Below are 22859 nucleotides of genomic sequence, written 5' to 3'. Positions count from 1 at the left end.
ACTGATTTTTTTAAATTGTGGAAACAATTCTGTTGCACGTAGGTCAGATCTACACCATCAATTTACACTGGTATAACTACGTCATTCAGGGATGTGAAAAATTCCTGAGTTATACCAACTTAACTGCTGATATAGTCAGCACTGTGTTGATGGGAGAGCTTCTCCCGCCGACAGCTATCGTCTCTTGTGGAGGTGGATTAACTATACTGATGGGAGAAGCTCTCCTGTTGGTGTAGTGGAGTCTTCACTAAAGTGCTACAGTTACTCCTGGGGAAATTCTGCGCGACTGCACATATGCAGAATTCATGTCCCTCTGCAGAAAATACATAATGCCAGAGGCTCTGCAGTTCTGCCTTTTTCCCACCAGGGGCCACTGTGCTCCATAACAGCCAGCAGCTGGCTGCATTCCTCAGTGCTCTGCCCGCAGAGCCCAGTTAAGAGTTATGGGATATTGGGGGGTGGGGGGAACACAGACAGCGTGGGGCACACAGTGGGGGGGGTGGTCACAGACTGGTATTCAGAAGGGCTAGTGGGGTGACAGCATTGAGCAGGGGCTGAATGGAAGGTCAGGAGCAGCAGAAGCACCCTCAAAGTGGGAGGGGGAGGCCACGCAGGCACCCAAACCGTGCTCCCCTGCAAGTCCACACTGCCCCTTCTTCCTGAGTCCCACCCTCACTGCCCCTTTTCCCAAGACCCTGCCCTCACACAGCCTGTTCCCCCAAGACCCCACCACCTGCTTGCTCCTCTCCTCCCTGTCACTCGCCCTTATGGTTGGTAAAAAGAGGGGGGGGCCCGCCAGTTCTAGCATCCCTGCTGCAGGGCCACATGGGGAAGCAGGAGTAGGAGCTGCAGGGACACATGGGGACATCCAGGGGTTGCATTGGGGAGCCTCCCTTACTCCCTAACAAAAAATCCTGTTCCATACTTCTCCCACTCACACCCAACAACCCTCCATGTTCTCTCCCAAGCTCCTTCCCTCTCCCTCAGCACCTCCACTACCCCTGTCTACACCCAAACCTTTGCACTGCTTCTGAAGGGTGGAGGAAATATAGTTCTGTACTGTAGTTTAAATAAATTACCCAAAGTTCTGTATTAATATGCCCAGTGAGGAATCTATTGTAAAAAAAAAAAAAAAAAAAAAAAAAATTCCTGAATTTTTGTTTGTATTGTTACAGACATACTTGCTGACAGGTATTTTGAAATAAACTACCAAAATAATTGAAACTGGTGTGAATATATATTGTGTTATTTTGACAAATAAAATATGCAGAACTTTAAAATATTGTGTGCAGAATTTTTAATTTTTTGGCACAGAATTCCCCCAGGAGCATATAGTGAAGCAGCCTGCACTGCTGCACATGTAGACAAACTCTTAGAGTATTGAGGTCAAATTTAAAGTTGATGATGTCCCTTACACTGCTACCATAATTTTAATATTAAGTATTATATAATTGTCTACAATAATAGTCCCCCGGATTAAGAAATCTGAGTGAAAGAGTTTAAGAAGAGTCACACGGTAACACTGTTATAATGTAAAATAAAAGTTTGATTTACAAATGGTAATGCCATTTTTTCCACCATACGATATTCTTCAGGTTTGAATGATAAAGATGTTGCATCTTTTTCAGATTTTTCCTGAGGTAAATTTAATAGTATTGCTAACTCTCTCATCCTTAATTAAGAACTCAAGCTGTTTGCTCTCTCACAAAATTCTCCTATTCAGAGTTTGGTCCAGAGGTTGCCCAAATTCCTGCACTAGACTGGAGTTCAGAACATCTGGACTGAAGAAATCAGGCTCCAAACAAGGATTGATTCACTGCTGGAAAATGTTAGAAGAGGTTACCTGACACACTAGCATTCTTAGGATTCCCATGTTTTTTCTGTGGGCGACACCCGCATCTTTTGTATAAAATCCGTGAGACCTCCTGGTTAGGCGGCGGCAGACATTGTGAATTTTAAAAGCACTGGAGCAGAGGCTCTTGGCTGAGGAGGAAGCGACTGAATCTGGAGACATTTTTATTTCTTGGGAAAAGCTCGAATTCCTTCTAATTCCTCCTGGCTCAGGCAGCAAGCGTGGGGCTGTTCAATACAAGGAGACAACAATGCATGTGCCGGATCGTCTTTCGATGCCACAAGTATTAGGGGCCCCACTTGCTGATCCTGCCGTCTCCCTTCCCCAAATCCCGGAGCCCTCCGCGGGAACAGGGTAAACCAAGCCGGGAAAGAGCTGCCTGCACAGCCCCCGCTACACCCCAGCCTGGATGCAAACAAGGAGACCCCTGCCTGCCCAGCCGCCGCCGCGGGCCCCAGGCGCGGGCCCGTTGCACCCCGGCCCCGTGCTCTCCCCGTTGCGACGGCAGCGCACCTGGGCCGTTGCTATTTATAACGCCTGAATCTGTCCACCGTCAGTTTGCAGCAGGCCCTGGCCTGATAGCAGCGCCTGGCTGGGCTCTAAGAGGAATGTACCACAAGCCATTGGCGGGGGGAGGAGAGTAACTCAACTGTCCAGCAGCCATTACTTACTACCCCCGTCACTCCCCACCGACTCTGTGCCGCAAGCCACCTGGCAGAGGCTGACAAGGCCAGCACCGGCCAGGCCGCTCCTGCTGCGGGCGCTGCGCGGCGCCGGGGTGGGTAGTTTTCAGACGCTTCCCAATGACGCGCCAAAACTACAACTCCCCGAAGCCATGGCGCTGCCCTCTCTATGCGCCTCCTCCCATCGGTGGCGCCTGCCCTTCCGGGGGCATGTTTCCAGCTCCGTGGAGAGTGTTTCCCCAGCAGCGCGGCTGGGGCGCTGAGCAGAGCTCCCGCGGGTCCTGTTAAGTGCGTTGCCAGACGGGAAGGTGTTGTCACGCCCAATCCAGGGGGCTAGACATTGCTGTATTTAAAGGTTGTGGGGCGCCTGAGTGGGAAGTAACGGATGCTGTGAGCCCCATGCAATCTGTTACTGTATTTACTTGTTACACAGTTCCCTTAGCTGTACACAGAGAAGCAGTTCTGGGGAGAATATTAGTACAAAGGCCCTACGATTATTTTAAAGGATTTTCTCTATAAACTAGAAGAACATTTTGAAGGTATGTTTTGTTTTTTTTTAAATTAAAATGTTACTGGCACTTTTCAGTAAATCAACCACAGTCAGCTCTTCAGAGCAAGCAAAATGTCTTAATTTATAAAGATCATGAAAATTTACAGTGCTGATGTAAATGAGAATAAGTTAAGTACACACATAGAGCCCCTGATCCTGCAAAGACTTATGCACCTGCTTAATTTTACAGTAGAGTAGTCTCAGTGAAATCAGCGATACTACTCCTGTGCACGAAAGTTAAGCATATGAGTAAATCTTTGCAAGATTAGGGCCTTAATATTTCATTATAATGATTTCTTTGCATTCTTATAATGAGGTTCCATACGTCTGGCAAAAGACAATATAACTAGTACACATACGTTGTCATTTAAAAAAAAACAAAAAAACCCCTTCTAAATGCATTTTTATCATGCATTTATTTAAAAAAAACAAAAAGGGGTGTAAATATATAGCATTTATTTATGATTAGGAAAGACAAGATAATTTAGGTGGGAATTTTTTTCCAATTTTTTTGTTTTTATTTCCCTCATTGAAAATAAAATACCTTTTAAACTGAGGAGGGGAAAAGAAGAAAAGTCTGTTTTTGCTCTGCACTGTTACTTTCCAATAATATTCAACAATATTAGCAGGGCAATTATACTGTGCAACTCACTGAAACTGTACACACTATTCTGTGCAGTCATGCTCATTAGTGAGATGCCAGTGATGATAGTGGTCATTTGTTTTTTAAATATAAATTTGGGGATGTGAAAGTTGCTGGACTGAAAACTATGGAGGTTAAATTTTTTTTTTTTCTATAACAGATACAGAAGGTTAGAAGGGTAATTTGAATCTTCATGGAGACTTGGTTTTGTTGGTGATTTGACTGATATGGACACATGGATATGGAACTAATGGAATTCACAAACTCATTGTATTTGTTCCGTTGAACAGCTATCACCAGGTAATGAATTCTGGTCACTATTGAACTGGGCTGGATTTGAATTGATTCAGTTCCCGATCCTAGAAATACTGATTGACATACGTGAAGTTTGCAGGATCAGGGGCTTAGAAATGTAAAGCACTTCATCTCAGTCGTAGTTCCCTGAGATGTACAACGTGTGGGACTTCTTACTGCATCTCTTGATAGATATCACAAAGCACACCTCCACAATTGATAGCAATTGTCAGCAGAGAAGTTGAGCTCTGAATACCCATGGTAATCATCCTCTTGCCTGAAGAGGTCTGCAGATCAGGAGTGAGGCTTGTGTGGAAACTGGTGCTACCACTGTCTATGAGGCTAAATAGTGGGCCTCAGTCTTTAGGGATGTCAAATACACTGGCACTTTACACAAGTACTAAATTATCTTAAAAATTTAAAAATATTTTGAGGGCCAAGGGAAGATGGAGTTGCAGCCACAAATGTCTGTGGAGCAGTTGCCTTCAGGCCAAGCCCTAGCAATGGCTGTGAATGAATAATGAATGAAGAAACTCAAGTGGTAGTGCAGAGAGTGTTCCTGCAAGAAACAGGGGAGAGTCAAACTATTCATGTTGTGCAGGCTAGTGAGAGGAAAGTATGGTTCAGGTGCACACCTGCCAGTGAGGGACTAATGCTAATAACACTGAGGCTATGTCTACACTACAGATACTACAATGGCACAGCTATCACACTGCAGATGTGCCACAGTGGCATCTGTGGTGTAGACACTTGCCACAGTGATGGAAGGGGTTTTTCCATCACTGTAGTTAATCCACCCCTCTGAGAGGTGGTAGCTAGGTCGATATAAGAAATCTTCTGTTTGACTTGCCAGTGTCTACAGTGGGCATTAAGATGGTTTAATTATGAATTTTTCACACCAGAGTGCCATAGCTAGGTTGACCTAAGTTTTAGATGTATTAAGTTTTAAGCCTGACTGTGCTTAGCTGGTGCTATAAAAAGAGATGTATTGCTAGACGATGAAATTCTGAATACCTAGAAAAATTCAAACTTATCTACTCATTGTAATGAAGAGAACTAAGTGCATGATCACTGTGGTAGCTGCAGTTGCTCAAATTGAGGTGGGAGGTTCCTGATGGTTTTTTCCATGAGTGGTGCTCAGCTCTGGAACTCACTCCTGGTCTGGCAGGGCTAGGGTTTGTTGGCCTTCAGGGTATGCTGTGCATGGACAAGGCCCATGTAGACTGTCAGTGTTCTCTTGGAGGGGTGGGCGGATGGGTTTGTAGTGGCCAACAGTGGAGTTCTTAAATATAAATTTTAGGTAATTTGTGATTTTCATGTAAAAGTGGCAGAGAGTCCTGTGGCACCTTATAGACTAACAGACGTATTAGAGCATAAGCTTTCGTGGGTGAATACCCAGTTCGTCCGATGCATGTAGTAGAAATTTCCAGAGACAGGTATAAATATGGAAGCAAGAATCAGGCTAGGGATAATGAGGTTAGTTCAACCCTGATTGGTTCGGCCGATCGCGGCTCCCAGTGGCCGCGGTTCGATGCTCCAGGCCAATGGGAGCTGCTGGAAGCGGCGGCCAGGACATCCCTCGGCCCGCGCTGCTTCCAGCAGCTCCCATTGGCCTGGAGCATCGAACTGCGGCCACTGGGAGCTGCGATCGGCTGAACCTGCGGACGCGACAGGTAAACAAACCAGCCCAGCCCACCAGGGGCTTTCCCTGCGCAAGCAGCGGAACAAGTTGGGGAACCACTGTTCTAAACAGATTCTGTCACTTTAAAAGTCCTCACATTAGATTTTACTGTTTTTATAGTTTGGATGAAGTATTTCATTTCTTAGTACTCATTTACTCAAGATCTATCACTGATTTAAGGCCACTGTTCATGCATAAACTTAACTTTGCTTTGTTTTGCTGTTGCAGCACCAGGAAGCAGGGGATACACAAATTAACTAGCAAACCCTGTGCCCAGAGCTGTGATGTTCATTGATGACTTTCTCTTTCCATGCTGATGGGGGCAAAGAAGTCAGTGAGTCAGATGCTTGATAGACTCAGCTTTATAAGTAACAAAAAGGGAAGTGAGTTGTCACATGTAAAAGGGGAAAAACTACGTCTACACGGCATTTTGGAGCAAGCCTCTCAGCCCAGGATGACAGACTCGGGGTAGTGGGTCTCATGTTAGTGCTCTAAAAATAGCTGTATGGACAGCACTTTGAAGTAGTGGCTCGGGCTGGAGGTCAGGCTCTGAAGCCCACCCCGTTCCCTAGGCTTCAGAGCCCCAGCTCTAGCTCCAGTTGCCACTGCAAAGCTTTGTTTCTACAGCTATTTTTAGTGTCATAAATGGAACACTAATGCAAGCCCCACTAGCCCGAGTTTCTCAACCCAGGCTGGGAGACTCGCTTCAAAATGCTGTGTAGACATACTCTAATAGGGAAAGAAGGGGGACGGGTTCTTTTCAGCCTTTTGAAGGGAAGTACATATGTGTGTCTGAATCCTAGATGCTGCAAACTCTTACCACCAGGACTACTCGTGTGTAGAGTTAAGTCTTTGCAGAATCTGGACCCAAACATTTAAAAAAAATATGTGAGCCGATCCCTTTAAAGTAGCAAGCATTAGTAACAAAGAACTCTGAACTGAGGGTCACCAATATTTCCCTCACGTCCACTATTTAAAATCTCTACATCAGGAGTAAGTACAGGCACCAGTTTTGCTGTGTGCACCTTTCAGTGCACATTAAGAATAAAAATCTTTAATTGGCATGATTAACACAAACACTATTACATGTAGAACTTGCTGAAGAATGGAATTTCCATCCTGCAGGAAATTCTGAAATATCGTTTTTCATCCCAAATCTCAATGAAAAGTTGAAATCTCTGAACTTTTCATAAAAGAAAATATTCCAAGATATTTCATTTTGGCATGGTCAAGAATGTTTTGTTTCGATTTTATTTTTTTTGACTTTTATAATTATTAACAAAATATAATTTAAAAGTTTAAACATTTTGACTTTTGTAATATAAAAGTTGAAACAATAAAGTTGTAACAAAGTGTTTGAACCTTATCAAAATTAACCATTTTGATCTTATTGTAACTAAATGTTTTGATAATTTCCCACAACATTTTCAAGGAAATCAGTACTTTTCTACAAAACATTTTGATTTAATCAAATCAGCATTTCTCAATGTATACTGTTCCATTGGAGAATTCCTGACTAGCTCTAATTACAAGTAAAAAGATAAAATAGGGGCACAGGTTGTTTTGGATGGAATGAGTCCAAGCAGTCTTTTACAGACAGCAAAGTCTGTCCTTGCTTTTGGTTGGTAACCATATCCTGCAATTTTCCTTGCATAATTCATTTTCAAAACTGCTTCTTTTAGTTGTTTCACTCTGACTGCATTTGTATTAGTTAATTAAAGATTCTCTAAATAAATGATATCTTTATGTCGAAGGTACTTACTACTTCCTTACCTGTCAATCCATTCATGTCTTTGTTCTTGCATTTGGCATTAGCTCAACTTGATTTGCATTTACATTTTGCTTTTAACTGTAATGTTTATAAAAACATATTAACAAACACAGTAGATTCCCTCAGTGCAACAAAGGATAATTTGGAGCAGTTCCCTTAAAAAAAAATTCAACACACTATTCACACTCCAATTCATATACATTATTAAATAAAATAGATTTCCCTTTTGGTGGAGGTATGACTATTATTTTTTAGCAAAGGAATATTGATAACTTACTGTTTTTCACCTGTGTCTTTGCACTTCATCACAGACTTGAATTATCTAGCAGAATAATTTTAACAGGCATCTACAGAGGGAGAACAGTGACTAAGGAACAAATCTCCAAAAATGCCAAAATATGATTAAAAAAAACCAAACAACCCTCCAAATTCAGTATGGCTATTCCATAATCTTAAACATTTTTAATTCACCACTCCTTCCACATTAGTGTGTGCTGGCTGTTGTCTTGCTTTTTCAGGAGCCGACAGTAGCTCCAGAATTTTTACTCCAAAGAATGTATTCCTTATAGTTCAGCTGATGGCTTTAGCAAATTTTTGCTTCCAGAAAGGCTGTTTTATATGACTTTTTTCCTTCCTACAGCTCTTGGTGAGGGAGATACAGTCAGGAAAATATAAGCTTTCTTCCTCATTGTACAAAACATTTCCTCTTTCCCTAGCTACTTTTAAAGATCAGTTCTACTCCGAAATGTGATTGTAAAAATGGTGCCTTCTTAAACTCAACTAATCTGCTCCTTGTGTGTATTCAGAGTCATATCTGCTGACCTTAGTGGCAAAAATAACTTTTTATTACTTCAGTTAGCTGTATTGACCCTACAGTGCTGAGAGAGAGATTTGGATTCTATTCCTTCTTATATATATAAAGAGAATCATTGACAAAGTTTTCCCATAGTTAAATCTGTGCAAACCCTTGGAGGGCAGTAAGGTTTCACAGGAGTCATTGTGGGCCTGAGTTGGCCTGCATCACCACCCGAGATGGTGCATGAGAAGGAAAGTACTACGTTTGAATCTCTGATTCCAGGTTGTTTGCGGGATTGGCAGCTAGAAAAATATCATTTTATTTACAAATTGAGCACATCATCATACCATTTGAGAGAAAATGAATATGGAGCCCCACAATGCCATATTTAGAGTGACTTTTCAGAGTAGAATTAAAGTCCATCGTTTTCAGTTTTGTCTGACGGTACTGCAATAGTGGTGCCTGACGAGGAATTTTTTAAAAGCACTTAATATGTATCAGATCTTTTCCCTCATTGTACACTTGTGGCATAAGTTTTCCCTCGAAGCCCATTGAGTCTACTCCCTTCTCACCTTTAAGGATTCCCAGAACTCATCTGTTTCCTCTCATGTGGTATTCCAGCATTTCCATTTTTCTCTCCCAAATTCCTGTACTTTAATACACTAGCTGCAAAGTCCTTGCTTTCCTTCCAAATTATCTGTTTTATTTTCTAGCTTCTTTATGTGATTTTTCTGCACTGTTTCCCAGCTCTCTGACCCATCAATTTCTGTGAATTCTTTTTCATCTTTATTTTCACAAGAGGTTAATGACTTCGTCTTGTTGTCCCTGTTATGGCAAAAAAGATCCAGAGAGGCTGTAATATGTGCCTCCTCACACTGCTCAAGGCAAGATCAATATATCTTTTTGCTGCAACACCTGAGCTATGGAGGCTGACTGGTTTTTAAAAGTCCATTTTGTCTATTCTTTTTGGTTTGGTTTAGGCTATTCTCAGTTTATGTCTGGACCTTAGAAACATCAGTGTTCAAATGTTCGGTAATTTGTCCACCACCAACTCCGAGTATTCTGTTCTGCAAGATCTTCTCCAGGACTGACTCTTCCGCCTTGTGTCTGCTGGTGCCTCTTAGCTTTTGTAGATGTTTTGCATAGCTAAGGTCTTTTGAGCCTCAGTAGCATTTTGGTAATAAAATACCAAATTTTAGTAGTACAGTACCTGCTTCACAGGAGAGTTGTGAATGTTTGTACAACTAAGTTTGTAAGTGCCGAGTAAAGTATGATGTTCAACTTTTTCAGAATATCTTATTTCATAAGAAGGTAAATAGAGTAACCCAAATTATTACAAATATAGCCCCATTAGTCCCCTTATAAATATAACTGTGACAACAACAGCAGGGCCAATGGTTGCAGATAGAATGAATCAGTAGTTTTGTAGTCCAGAGAGCTACCAAACAACAAATTGTTTTTGCCACAGTTTATTGGAAACAGATTTTCAGATAGAAGAATCCTTTACTTGATTTTTGTCTGACCTCTGTTTCAGAGCTGATATTCCTCTGGGCTTTATTCCTCCATGGTGAGTGGTTTACAGTATGTCCTGGTATTGATCTCTTGTTCCAATCAGAAGAAAACTTGACTCTTTGCTATTTAAAGCAGGATGGAAACAGCTCTTCCCTCCCCCATCCTATCTGTTTTACAAATCTCAAGTTCCAGCAGGGTGGAGACCACCATTGGGAAGCTCAAATGTCAACTTCAATTTAAAAAAAATAATACTTTCCAGTCCAACTGGCAGTTTAAACATAACGGCTTCTCTGTGTGTGCGCCGTGAGAAAGCTGCACTGAGTGTGTAGCTTTTTTTCTTTTCTTTTTAAGAATCTCCTCCATTAGCTCAGCTGAGGCAGAGAGGCAGAGTCTGTGGTTGTCAAGATGATAATTAGAAATAAAACATCTCACCACTAACCTCTAAATGCTTAAACACATCACTCCACAGAAAGGACAACTTCCACTCCTTTTCTAGCGTGTTATTCCTCTAGTGTTTTTGCTGGATAAATGGCTCTGCTTACAGAGGTTGGTAATTTTTTATATAAATCCTGTGGGTGGTAATTTCTGGGAAGATGAAGGGTTTTCAAATGGAGGCCAGATTATTATTGCTATAATAATCAAGTGTATAGTCATTTTGCTTGTTCCTGGCTATGGGTCTGTACCAAATAACCAACACGTTCAAACAATGTTCCCTGGTGTCAACTCCACAGTGTGCACATAGCTGGCAGAGAGTTGGTTACCTCTTTCAATAGATCATTAAAAAAATCAGGTAAAGAAGCAATAGAGCGATGAGTCACTTTTGAAAATGGGATTTAGGCTCCTAAGTCACTTAGGTGTTTTTTGAAATTTTATGCTTAGTAGCCACACTGCCCATTAATCACATGATCAGTAGTTCCGTCAGCACATCAGTGCTAAGCCTGGTTCCAGGGCTTTCCTCTGCATTCTTATCACTTCCAGCTTCCATATTTCACTTGCCTTTTCCCTATATCCTTGCAATGTTTTGAATATTGCAGGCTTCAGCAATTAGTCAGCTACAAATTCTCATACAAAGGTCAAATTCTCATACAAATCCCAATGTTTCACCTGTTACTCATGCCAAATCATTTTAGCCACCTCTCTATAGATCCCATCTGTGCATCTTTTCATGTTCTTAATGAGATAGAGAGCCAAGCAAAATTATGCTTAGCATCTGAATAATTTTTATTTTATGTTGAACATCAATTATAGCAAAGGAAATTCAGGGCATGAATTCAGGCCTTGGCAGGTAAATGAAGGAGGAGCTGATTTTGAAACAGTATGTAATGTAATAACATAATTTGCCTCTAAGGATCTATATAGTCTGTTAATGATTTGAGATCACAGTTGGGTTTTGGGGTTTGTTTTGTTGTTTTTTGTATCTTTTAAAATAGTATTAACTTTGCGTAATATAAATCCTACATTATGGAGCAGTAGGTATGTTAATTTTTAATCCTAGCAACTGTACAGAAGCATTTCTAATAACTTTTTGTGTGCAGTCTATATGCATGCTGTTGCAGAGCTGTACTGATAGGATGTGAATCTGTTGTTTTATTGTAAATAAAAAAAAAATTAGCTAAGGCTCTGATCCTGCAAAGACTTAGGTACATACTTAACTTTATGCATGAGTGATCCCAATGAAGGAATATTACAACTTGCATGCATAAGTCTTTGCAGAATCAGAGCGTAAATTATTTTATTGTGGTGGTTTTATTGTAAATTGGAATTATCATTTTAGTTACCCAAATATGTTGCCAAGAGACATAGTGAACTGATTAAAATTAGAAGTGGTTTTGATTGAAAAAATAGTTTTGTTATATGATTAAGTGCTACACCTTCACCGTGTGAAATCACACATTGCAATAAGGGGGCTCCTGTGTACTGGCAAAGAAGCTATTATATAGCAGGTACAGCAGCCCTAATGTACCAGTTGTTGTTAATGAGACACTGGAAACCTAGAAATATGTTTTTAAGCCTCCAGACAAATATAAGGAAATGTTAATCTTGTTCTCGCTCTCTTAAAGGCTTAAAATTAATAAACAATATCATTTCTAAAATATTAATCATTCAGAAGCACATCGTAACTGAGGAATTGTTCAAGTTATTTAACTGATTCGTTTACAAAGATTTAGATCATACATCTAGTGAATCTTTTTTGTTCACAATGCAAGACTTGTGGTCAATCATATAGTGCATTACTGGTTTTTTCCTTAAGATAAAAATCTTCATCTTTTAGCCAGTTTGCAGAGATTGTTTTACAATAATGTTTGCATTTAAATAGTGCCTGTGTCTTTGTAACTAAATGTTGTGTTCTCAATGCTATGTGCATTAGATTTATATACACATTTTATGCAGAGAGAACACTCTAAAAATAATGACTTAGTAGCATTTTTTTTGGAATATGCAGAGCACTTGAAGGAGAAAAGAACAAAGGCACGTCAGGGTAAAAATAGGAGGAGGAGCATTTCGTTTTTACTCCTTTACTTAAAAAACGGGCTTGCATCAACCAGGATATGGAGAAGAAGAAAGGAAAAAAAAGCCCCCACAAAACAGGATGCTGGTACTAACAACAGCATACGTCTCATCTTTGCTTATTAGACTCGTTTGAACAAATTCAGAGTTAACATTTTAGAGTAATAATAATGTAAAAAAAAAAGAGGTGCTAGGTTAGAATTACATGTTTAATAGAATAATCTCAAACACTTTATAATTCACCTGGATGTAGACTTAACATCTGAAAACATTCACTTCAGATGAGGTATTGAATACAGATTACTATAATGCGCAGTAGAAGTTTTTGAAAGGTGTCATGTGCATACCGTATATAATACATTTCTGAATCTTTCGCTTTCTATTTTAAAGAGTGAAACCACAGTAACAGCTTTAGAATGAAATCCTTTGAAAACCGTAACCTCGTGAGTGGGGTGAAAAATGTCAAGTAGAATAACAGTATGTTTCCACTAGAACAAATGGTTTGCATTCTGATCACTTCTTGATTATTTTTTTAAAGGGACAGTGTCAAGGTAAAAACAAAATAATCCAAAAATAATTTCCTTACCTTGATTACTAATAACATTTTACATTTTTCAAATGGAAAAACAAAACACATAAATGCATTGATTCACCATTTTGTGTGTGTGGCTTTTTGTCACTATCTAATAGGATTTCGAAAGTAGATTGGCAAATTTTACTTTCTGCTTCCTATATAGCAGAAGCACATTTTGGGTTATTTGGGTTTCCAGCACTCTGGAAAGATGTTAACATTTAAAAAAAGCATTTTAATTGATTTTAAAAAACAACTTGCATCATTAAAGCCCATATTGCAAATTGACTACTTGACCAAGGTCTCTTCTAAGTGACATATACCATTAAGTTCTAGCAAAGCTATAATTTCAATGGATTGTGTTTTTACAGGTCTCTGATCAAAATGAATGTCATTAAAAGGCTTTCTGCTTCATATCTGAGGAAAAGCAAGATGCAGCAGAGGTGCCAAAGTAACAGACGACCAACTGCTCCACTTGGGTCACGGATTTTAACTGATCCTACTAAAGTTTTTGAACATAACATGTGGTGAGTTGCCTCTTCAAGCTTGATGTTTGATACTGATTCATAACACTTCTTTGAGATTTGTTGCACATGTCCATTCCACGGTAGTTGTGTGCGCACCTTGTGCACAGTTGATGGAGAGGTACTGACAACTGGTGTACCGTCGGAGGTACCCATCGTGGTGGTCTGAGTGCCCTCTATTGCCGCTCACCGCTGCATCCTGATATAAGAGGGCAGAGCTGCCCCCGACACCCCCCTTCTCCCCGTTCCTTCTTACTGCCTGTGATGGTTGTCAGAGCAATTCCAAACTCGTGACAAGTGCTTCCCTCACTCCTTTATTAGAAGTTAGTTAGTTTTTAGCTAGTTTTTAGTACTAGGTTTTCATTTTAGGTCTTTTTTGACCATTCTTTATCTTGCATTACCAGGATCTTTAGTAGGATTAGTATTGGAATGATGTCTCACCAGCTGGGGTTTAAGTCCTGCTGAACTTGCACTAAGCCTATGTCAGTCAGCAACCCTCCCCATATCCCCTGGCCAGCAAAGCTGCCCCCACCTCTGCTCCACCTCTTCCCCAAAAGCCCCCGCCCCTGCTCCACCCCACCCCACCTCTTCCGGCCCCCACCCTCACTCCACCCCTTCCCCAAAGCCACCGCCCAACCTCTTCCCACCCCTGCTCTGCCCCAGCCCTGCCCCCACTCCACCCCTTCCCCTGACCTACATCCCGGGGGACTGCAGCAGAGGTTGGGCACGCCCTGCACTCACTGGGTGGCAGGAAGTGGAGTGACCCAGCCCGCTCTGCTCCACCAGCTCCCAGCTGTGCCACTGGTGAGTGCTGGGGGGCGGTTCCTCCCTACCCCCCAAGTCCCAAGGCTGGGAGCCAGGGGAGCAGAGCAGAGTGGGCTGGGGCCAGGTCACTCCACTTCCCGCCGCCCCGTGAGAATGGGGTCGGGCCCCCACTTCAATCACTGGATGGCAGGAAGTGGAGCGACCCGGCCTCAACCTGCTCCGCTCCACCGGCTTGTGCTGGGGGGCGGTTTCCCCCAAGCCTGCTTCTGCCCCCCCCACGGAGGCCTGGGGCCAGCCCCCCCCGACCCATGGGGGGGCAGCATAGGGCACCAAAATGTCTAGGGATGGTCCTGCTCCTTGGCCTTCCTCCCCCACATAGTAGGGAAGAATGTATTAATTCTAACAGAAAACTCTGCAACTGTGTTTTACATAGAGAGGGAGGGAGGGGCACGATCAACCCAACTCTGCCAAGAGACGATTTGCCTCTGGGACTTTTGCATAAACAACTCAATTCATCTCAGAGCTGCTTACCTTTCAGGGAAACAGAACACATTAACTCATCAGCTGGGCAAGTCCTTTTTCAACCACCAGAACTAGCTGTTGTGTCCAGACATGGCCAATCCATCTTTCAGCTCTGGGGAACTCCCCGAGTGGACCTGTTTGCAGCAAAGATCAACAGAAAATGCCATCAGCTTTGTGCCCTGAGAAGTCTCAGCCCAGGCTCACTGACAGATGCTTTTCTCCTATCCTGGAAGAATTCCTTCCTGTATGCCTTCCCTCCAATTCCTTTGCTACCCAGGTTCTTATTCAAAGTCAGATAAGATCATGCATGTCTCTTTCTTATAGCACTAACATGGCCTCATCAACACTGGTTTTCAACCATACTAGCCACATCAGTCGAGCCTCCCCTGTCTCTCCTGTTGGATCCAGACATCATTTCCCAGGACCACAATCACCTTCTCTGTCCCAGCCTCTGAGACCATCATCTGATAGCATGGGTACTTCGCGGTTAACACCATTTGAGCGATCTTGCTCAAAGGATATTCAGAAAGTGCTTCGGAATAGCAGAAATCCCTCAACTCAGAGTACTTACCTGACTAAGTGGAAGAATTTCTGTGTTTTGGTCCCATCAGAAAGCCATATCTCGAGGGTGGGCTCCCCTGAACCTCATGCTGGACTGTATTCTATATCTAAAACAGAGTTTTGCTATTAGCTCTATAAGAGTGCATCTGGTAGGCTATTTCAGCCTTCCACGTCTTAGTGGATAGTAGATCCCTTTTCTCCAAAACCATCATCACCAGACTCCTAAAGAGTTTGGTCAGATTGTACCCACAAATGCAAAATCCCATTCCTCCTTGGGATCTGAACTTGGTCCGAGCAAAATTGATGGGACCAACCTTTGAACCCTTTGCAGCCTGCTGTCTGCTGCACCTGTCCATGAAGGTAGCATTTCTAGTGGCCATTACCTTGGCCAGAAAAGTGGAAGAATTGAAAGCCTTAGTAACAGGCCCTTCTTACACAGTTTTCCGTAGGGATAAGATTTATCTTCTCCCTCACCCAAAATTTCTCACTTAGGTATCTCTAATTTTCATGTTAACCAGGCAGTCTATTTGCCGATTTTCTTTCTGAAACATCATGCACCTAGAGATTCGGAGAGACTACATTCGCTGGATGTGAGAAGGGCTCTAGCTTTCTATCTGGAGCGTACTAAGACCTTTAATCCTCAGTTGTTCATTGCAATTGTGGGCAGAGCTGGGGCAGACCAGTGTCTACTCAGAAGATTTCATCCTTGGTCTCTTTGTGCATTTGTTTATGCTACCAGTTGGCTAATATAACCCCACCAGCTAGGGTATTGACACATTCTACTAGAGCGCAGGCAACATATGCATCTTTCTTGGCACAAGTACCTGTCATAGACATTTGTGAAGTGACAACTTGATCACCTGTCAAACACTTTTGTTTTGTATTATGCCATTTCCTGTCATTCCAGGGACAATGCCAGTTTTGGATGGGTTTTGTCTTTCAGTCACAGGTCAGGTAGACTCCGAGGCCACCTCTACGTTTGTCTGCTTGTGAATCACCTACAGTGGCATGGACATGTGCAGTACTCAAAGAAGAAAAAACAGTTACCTACCTTTCTGTAACGATTGTTCTTGAAGATGTGTTGCACATGTCTATGCCATGACTCAACCACCCTCCTCTCTATTAGACTCTATCCAGTACAAAGGAACTGAGGGGGCCTGGGACTGTCTCTGCCTCTTATATCAGCATTCAGTGGTGTGTGGCGACAGAGGGTGCAAGGAGCACCCTGATGGGTAGTGATGAGGGAAAAAATTCTCCAACAACTGTGCACGAGGTGCTCGCTCACTTACAACGAAATGGACATGTGCAACACATCTTAAAGAATAACAGTTACAGAAAGGTAGTTAACCGTTTTTTCTGAGTTGGGTGCTGGTGTGTATAAAGGGTAACAGTGATAGAATAGAGGCCAGGAGCAAGCAAATTTGAAATCTGATATAATTTAACCTTCATGTGGATGTTGTTGGTTATGAAGTGCTCTGTGTCTATTAGGCTACTAACAAGTAGTCATGGGTGAGATACTGTTATGGATCAAAAACTGGCCAGGTGACAGAAAGCAAAGAATAAGGTTAAATGGCCAATTTTCATCGTGGCAAGAGGTTATCAGGTGCCTCAAGGTTCCATGTTAGGTTCCTTATTGTTTAATTTATGCATTAATGATCTGGAAATTGGGTGAGTAAAGAGGTGGCAACATTTGCAGTTGACACAAAGTTATTTAGGTTAGTCAGAACCAGAGAGTACTGTGAGGAACTTCAGAGAGCCCTAAACAAGCTAGATGAATAGACGACAGAGCCAATGAAATTCACTGTTAATTAATGCAAAGTAATGCATATTGGAGGGCAAAATTTAAACTATTCATATACCTTAAAGGGTTCAAATTAACTGTATCAGCTCTGTTGTCCTCACTGTGCAACTGTGGTCAAAGAAAGCAAACAAGATAGACAAGGAATATGATGGCAAATATTATAGAGAACCTCATAATGCCTTTATGTAAATCAGTGGTTCGGCCTCATCTTGGTAATGTCTGCAATATTGGTCACCCCATCGCTAAAGGTTTTTGCAGAATTAGAGGAAGTTCAGATAAAGGTGACAAGAATGATCAAAGGCTTGGAAAAATTATCTCTATGAAGAGAGATTGAAGAGGTTGGGGTTGTTTACCTTAAGACACAGATAAATAAGAAGTGATCTGATAAAAGTATATAAAATAATGACTGATCTAGAGAAGGGAGATCTGGACCTTCTGTTCCCCCATTTCATAACACAAGAACATGGGGACATTCACTGAAATAAAAAGGGTGGCAATTGTGTGAAAAATTGTGTAAGTAAACTGGAAATCAGTGTGTCAGGAAGTTGCTGAGCCTTAATAAGAATCAAAAACGGATTGGACAGGGAACATAGAAGGGGTATTACACCTCATGCTTTAGAATTTAAGCCAGTCTCTTAAGTATTAGGGTACGTCTACACATCCCTCAGAAGTGAGCCTCCTAGCCCAGGTCTATAGACTGGGGTAAGGGGCTCCTGCTAGCACTCTAAAAAGAGCAGCGTAGACATGTTTTGAAGTTGCAGCTTGGGCTGGAGTTGGAGGTCTGAAGCCCAGCCCCCTTCCTAAGCCTCAGAGCCTGATCTCCAGCCCGAGCTGCAACTTCAAAGCGCTGTCTATTCAGCTGTTTTTAGAATGCTGGCTTGAGCCTTGCTAGCCAAATCTGTCAACCCAGGCTGGGAGGCGTGCTTCCACGGGCTGTGTAGGCATTGTCTTAGAGATCAGGATGAGACCTAGTGTGAGGACAGATTGTCCTGCCTCTACCTACTGCAGGGTTCTCACCTTCCTCTGAAACACCAGCTACTGTCACAAACAGGATACTGTGTAGATGGACCTCAGGTCTGATCCACCATCACAATTCCCATGCTCCTGAATAAGGTTTGCAAGTTACTGGATCTTTTAATAGTCTCTTTTATTTGTCCATCAGGTAGGTATGATTGAAATCTTTTCAAACCAGCTTTTAGTAGAATTTTGACAATAAAAAAGCAGATAAAATGGGTCAACAACATAAAAGATAGCAGGGTCGCTCTATTGAAACTCAGGATAGAAATATCACCACAGTCATGATTATATAATGTAGAGGGAAAGGTTTAAACTGGACCTTTCTTTGTATATTACTATTTTTGAGCATTTTTCAAGCCTATGACTGTTGCAGAGGATGGGGGCAAATGTTTTAAAGCATGACCGAGAGAGCTAAACACAAAAAGGGCCAGTCCAAGCTTTGTTTTTAATTACATGCATATTCATAAGAGAGTATAAATCTTAGAGGAAGAAGCTGCATAGCTAAGAAGCTCATTGAATAATGTGCTGGTTTGCAGAATTTTCTGTCTCCTGGTTAATGTGGTGGTGGTGTACTGTTAATTATGTAGTACTATTATTTAACAGGTAACCCTGATTTCCCAGTTAAACCCATGTAGGATTTACTGGCAGATATTTAGGTGGGGCTTTGATTAAAATGGTCCTGTATCCTTTTGTGTTGCCTTCTATATATTGGTATATTTCTCTAGATGCTTGTTTGTTGCATGATCTTTCATCATTTAAAAAGTGACAAATTATGCAAACAATGCAGAAAATGTCTGCTTCCATTTACACCCCCTGTTTAGGCCAGTAATCTGCTGGGTATTCACGTGATGTGAATGTGATACGAGATGTGGGGACAGTTTGTCCCCCTGTTTAATAGGAAAGTTAGTGGAAAGTGGGTAATAAACTGAAGATAGAATTGCCTAATCTTACATCAAACATACTCAAGTGAATACTATTCTGACGGAGCTGAGATGGAGAGCTTGTAGGGTCCCTTTAGAGAGCGCTATTGAAAGAAGTGTTTAAAGTATTTATGTAAGCTTTATCCTAGTTCTAGTTGGCCTGTATGAAAGGACAAGCAGTCTCCTTTAAAGCATGCAACCTCTAGTCTTGCTACTGTGTGTGAGACATGTCACGCATCTTATACAGACTTTTAGGGAAAAGCCAAGAGTCTTTCATTCAGCTTAATGAAAATATCAGTGGAGCAAAAGCAGTAAATCATGAATTAAGAATGAAAACTTCAGGCCACCATGATATCTGAAGCACAATAGCATAGCATGAGGCACATCCCTGTGTAACTGATTCCCCTTGGGATAGGCAGGGAATGCTGTTTTTTATGTTAACTATTAGAGAATGAACAAAGTTCCCTGGTTGTCAAGACTTTCTCGTCTTTTAAGAGCCACCAGAGTTCTGCAGTTTCCTTTCCCCTCTGTGATATGCATGACTGGCTGGCTTTCTTCAGGACTCCAGGTTTGAGTTTTTAGTTACTACATATTACATGTGCATCTCTTATCTTCCTCTGCATCTTGTGAACAGCAGATTGGGCAAACTGGCTGAATTAAATTTATTTAAAAAACAACAACCTCAAAACACAGAACGAGATGCCCGTGTATGGTTGGGAATTGAGCACCCAGTTGCACGTTTGGGCACTGATTTCAATTAATGTCTGCAGAGGGATTCTTGTCTTCCATTTTATTAGGGGACTGCAAACATTATTCATTGCATATAAGACAGAGTTTCTACTTAAACTTAATACCAAATTTTGTTCTCAGTTACATATGTATAACTTCTGCTGCAGTCACTAGAAGTTACACCCATTTCACTGAGAGCAGAATTTAGTCCTTAGTGCATAGGAACTAGAAGTTACACCCATTTCACTGAGAGCAGAATTTAGTCCTTAGTGCATAGGAACTAGCTGGCTTTATGAGAGCATGGGAGAATTACCTCAGAACAATAACATTGTACTGATGTTCCAGATGTCACCTATTCCATTGTTCTGATATTTGTTCTTCCTGTCCTCCATGGTTCACACTGATGCAATAGAGTAAGGGTCACTCTCTATATAGCTCTACCTACCATCAGTCCTAAACCTCAGTGTCCAAGCTGGCATAAGGACATCACATATTGCAAATGAGTGTGGAACGTGCTTTGTTACATCATTGACTCTAAGAGAAACACAGCAAGATCAGACATGGGTGGGATTTTCCTTGCTTTGCCCATGACAAATATTTGTTAAAGCAAGCATGCAGCTGAGAGAGAGAATAAAATGTATAACTGTTAATGACAGCAGGTTTGTCCACATCTTAGCCTCTGGTATTTTTATGTGAAGTCCTCCCTATGTAATGCTGCCTGCATCAGTGTTTGCCATATCCCATGTGAACATGCTGTTTAACTGTCAGAAGTCTTTTTATATTTTTTTAGTTTCTATGTTTCACATTCAGGAATTGGCCTGACTTATTCCTTCCGCCCTGCTCCTCATTTCAGCTCACATATCCTCTTCTTCATAACATAAGAATTTTCTTTTCTATTGTGAAAAACATGTCTGAAGCTGCTGATTTCTGGAATAACTTAGCTGGGGGGAGTCTTGAATGATACTTGGCCTTGTCTGAAAATAAATGTAGCCTGGTTAGTAATATGCTCAGAGACAGTGTCCAGTGCATTTTAAAGCAGAAGAACATGGCCCTGTTCAAGTTTAATGTGCAAGCTAAAATAAAATTAACCTTTATTGCTATTGTGCATTTGAGATGATTATTTATATTGTGGCAGTACCCAAAATGTGCTAGGAGCTTTCCAAACACAGAGGAAGATGAAGATTCTGCCCCCAAAAGTTTACAGTTTGAAAACAATCTTAGAAAGGAGTTAAAGTAAACGAGTTAGATCCCAATCCTGCTTATGCCGAAGTAAATGGGAGTTTACCAGGTCTTTAGGGCCTGATCTGAGAGCTACATTAGAGTGAATAGGAATTGCCGGACTTCAGCACTTGTCAGGGTCAGGTCCGTATTTTGTTCCATTTAAGGTGTGACATGAATCTGTTAAATGAGCAGGGTGAACAATTTTACACAAGCATAGTAATGCGTTCCGGAACCACAAAGTATTGCAGCATAGTTCGCCTTTTTTCAGAAACTGATTGCTCTTCCTTCTTCCATATAGCCTGTAAGAATTTCTGGATAGAAATGTGTTCCCTGTCTCAGCAGTGACTAGTTTCCTACGTAGATGACCTTTGGTCCTCCACATGATAAACATTAGTAATAAGTGGATTCTTTGGATCAGAATCTGCGCTAATAGATCTGCCTAGACTCAGTCAAGTATACATCTAATGTGACATATGAAATAAATGCATATAAACAGAATTAACTTGCAAGGTACATGCTAAATCCAGGGATGAAAACAAAATGCCAATTATTTTGCCTCATTTTCAGTTGGAAGTCTATGTTTAATCATTCTTCTGGTTGAGATTTATGTCACTAGCGATTCATCGTTATCTATAACACACAAAAGCTTAGATTTTTTTAACTCGTACAGACTCCAAGATTTGAACCTGCGTCATTCCTGGGAATTGTCTCACATAGCAAAAAATCAAAGTGTGTTTTAGGAGACATAGGCATAATGTGATAGTAGGGCATTGGCTCCAGTATTCATTAACTCTAGTCTGGTTGACATTTGCAAGTTATTAATTGGCCAAGAGATCTGAATCTTTATTCCTGTCTGGTTGTTCATGCTTTGCTATTAATTGTTTTATAGCACCATCCTTCTGGATGCTGTATCTATGTTTTTGTAGTCCATAAGTATACACAGAAATTGCAAAAGTCTTTCACCAATCCAATGAATATATTCTTGTATTAAATTGTTGTTTCTAAAAAGTACAGTTCTGTAGGGCATACTTCAGCTCACCAGGATACCAAATTGTATAACTATAAACTCATGGAGGAAAAGTTAAGGTGACCCATTGTTTTTGCGGGAATGACAATATATTGCTCCAACATAATGAATCAACTTTATACAAGAACAAGACAACATAGATAAATTCAAGCTAGCAAGAGAGCCTTTTTTTAAATTACAAAAATATAAAGAAAGCAGCACTACAATTTCTACCATTGCCAATGTAAGAATAAATCATCAAGCAAAGGGATAGCTACAGAAAGTATCACAGAGAGAGCAACAAAAAGACAACATGCTACAGAGTCATTCAGCTAATCAGCTAGTAGGGTGTACAGTTAAGAGAGGACATTATATTAGCTGTCAGCACAGAGGCTGCTGGAACTCAGAACAAAGCAAAAGAACTAAACACAAGAACTGTAGGAGCTCCAGATTGCATCAGGACCAGCTGAAAGAATTCTCCTGCACCAGAATGTATTTATTATATGACACTGGAACATATAATGTAGTTCATTTGCGAGCAGTCCCCCGCAAAAGACTATGGAGAAATCATATTAAAAACGTGTTCTGCATCTGTCTTTTTGCAGGGACCACATGCAGTGGTCACAAGAGGAAGAAGAAAGAGCCAGAGAAAAAGCAACAGAGAACTCGCTTGTGCGAGTTCAACCGGAAGATCAAGGTACTGAACCCATCATTCCTAAGAAGTTCTAATGCTCCAAGAATGCTCTTTTTTATTTATATTTTTCCTTGATTAAATCCACTTTTTGTTCATTTACCTTTGTCCTATGAACCACGACAAACTTGTCCAAAAGCATTCACCTTTACCTAGCTATTCAATTATCCCTTTAAAGTATTTTCCCTTTCTCCAGGGCAACAGATCTCAGCCTAATATGATGAAATATGCAAATTGCGAT

General features: G+C 41.3%; 2 protein-coding genes across 6 annotated transcripts in view; one reads left to right on the top strand and one right to left on the bottom strand.

Annotated features, from left to right (window-relative positions):
* The window catches only part of DCAF17 (DDB1 and CUL4 associated factor 17), a 44998-nt gene extending 42317 nt beyond the window's left edge, over positions 1-2681 (bottom strand). For both annotated transcript variants that reach the window (XM_074967570.1, XM_074967571.1), the window contains exons 1-2: positions 2524-2681; positions 1844-2079 (exon numbers count right to left, since the gene is read on the bottom strand). In XM_074967570.1, the coding sequence (XP_074823671.1) occupies positions 1844-2014 (171 nt within the window). In that variant the 5' untranslated portion in view covers positions 2015-2079; positions 2524-2681. The remainder of the gene's footprint in view (positions 1-1843; positions 2080-2523) is intronic.
* Positions 2682-2733: 52 nt separating this feature from the next.
* METTL8 (methyltransferase 8, tRNA N3-cytidine) overlaps positions 2734-22859 on the top strand; it is a 38296-nt gene continuing 18170 nt past the window's right edge. Inside the window, exons 1-4 of one of the 4 annotated variants that reach the window (XM_074967575.1) lie at positions 2734-3074; positions 3889-4028; positions 13233-13388; positions 22533-22624. In XM_074967575.1, coding sequence (XP_074823676.1) covers positions 13246-13388; positions 22533-22624 — 235 coding nt within the window. In that variant the 5' untranslated portion in view covers positions 2734-3074; positions 3889-4028; positions 13233-13245. Of the gene's footprint in view, positions 3075-3888; positions 4029-10196; positions 10329-13232; positions 13389-22532; positions 22625-22859 lie in introns of those variants that run through there. The other 3 variants (XM_074967572.1, XM_074967573.1, XM_074967574.1) reach the window with 3 other exon arrangements.

The sequence above is a fragment of the Natator depressus genome, chromosome 11 (assembly GCF_965152275.1).
Source record: "Natator depressus isolate rNatDep1 chromosome 11, rNatDep2.hap1, whole genome shotgun sequence".
Lineage (NCBI taxonomy): Eukaryota > Metazoa > Chordata > Testudines > Cheloniidae > Natator > Natator depressus.
Note: the sequence above shows the minus strand (reverse complement) of the source record. Positions and strands in the feature narration are given on the sequence as shown.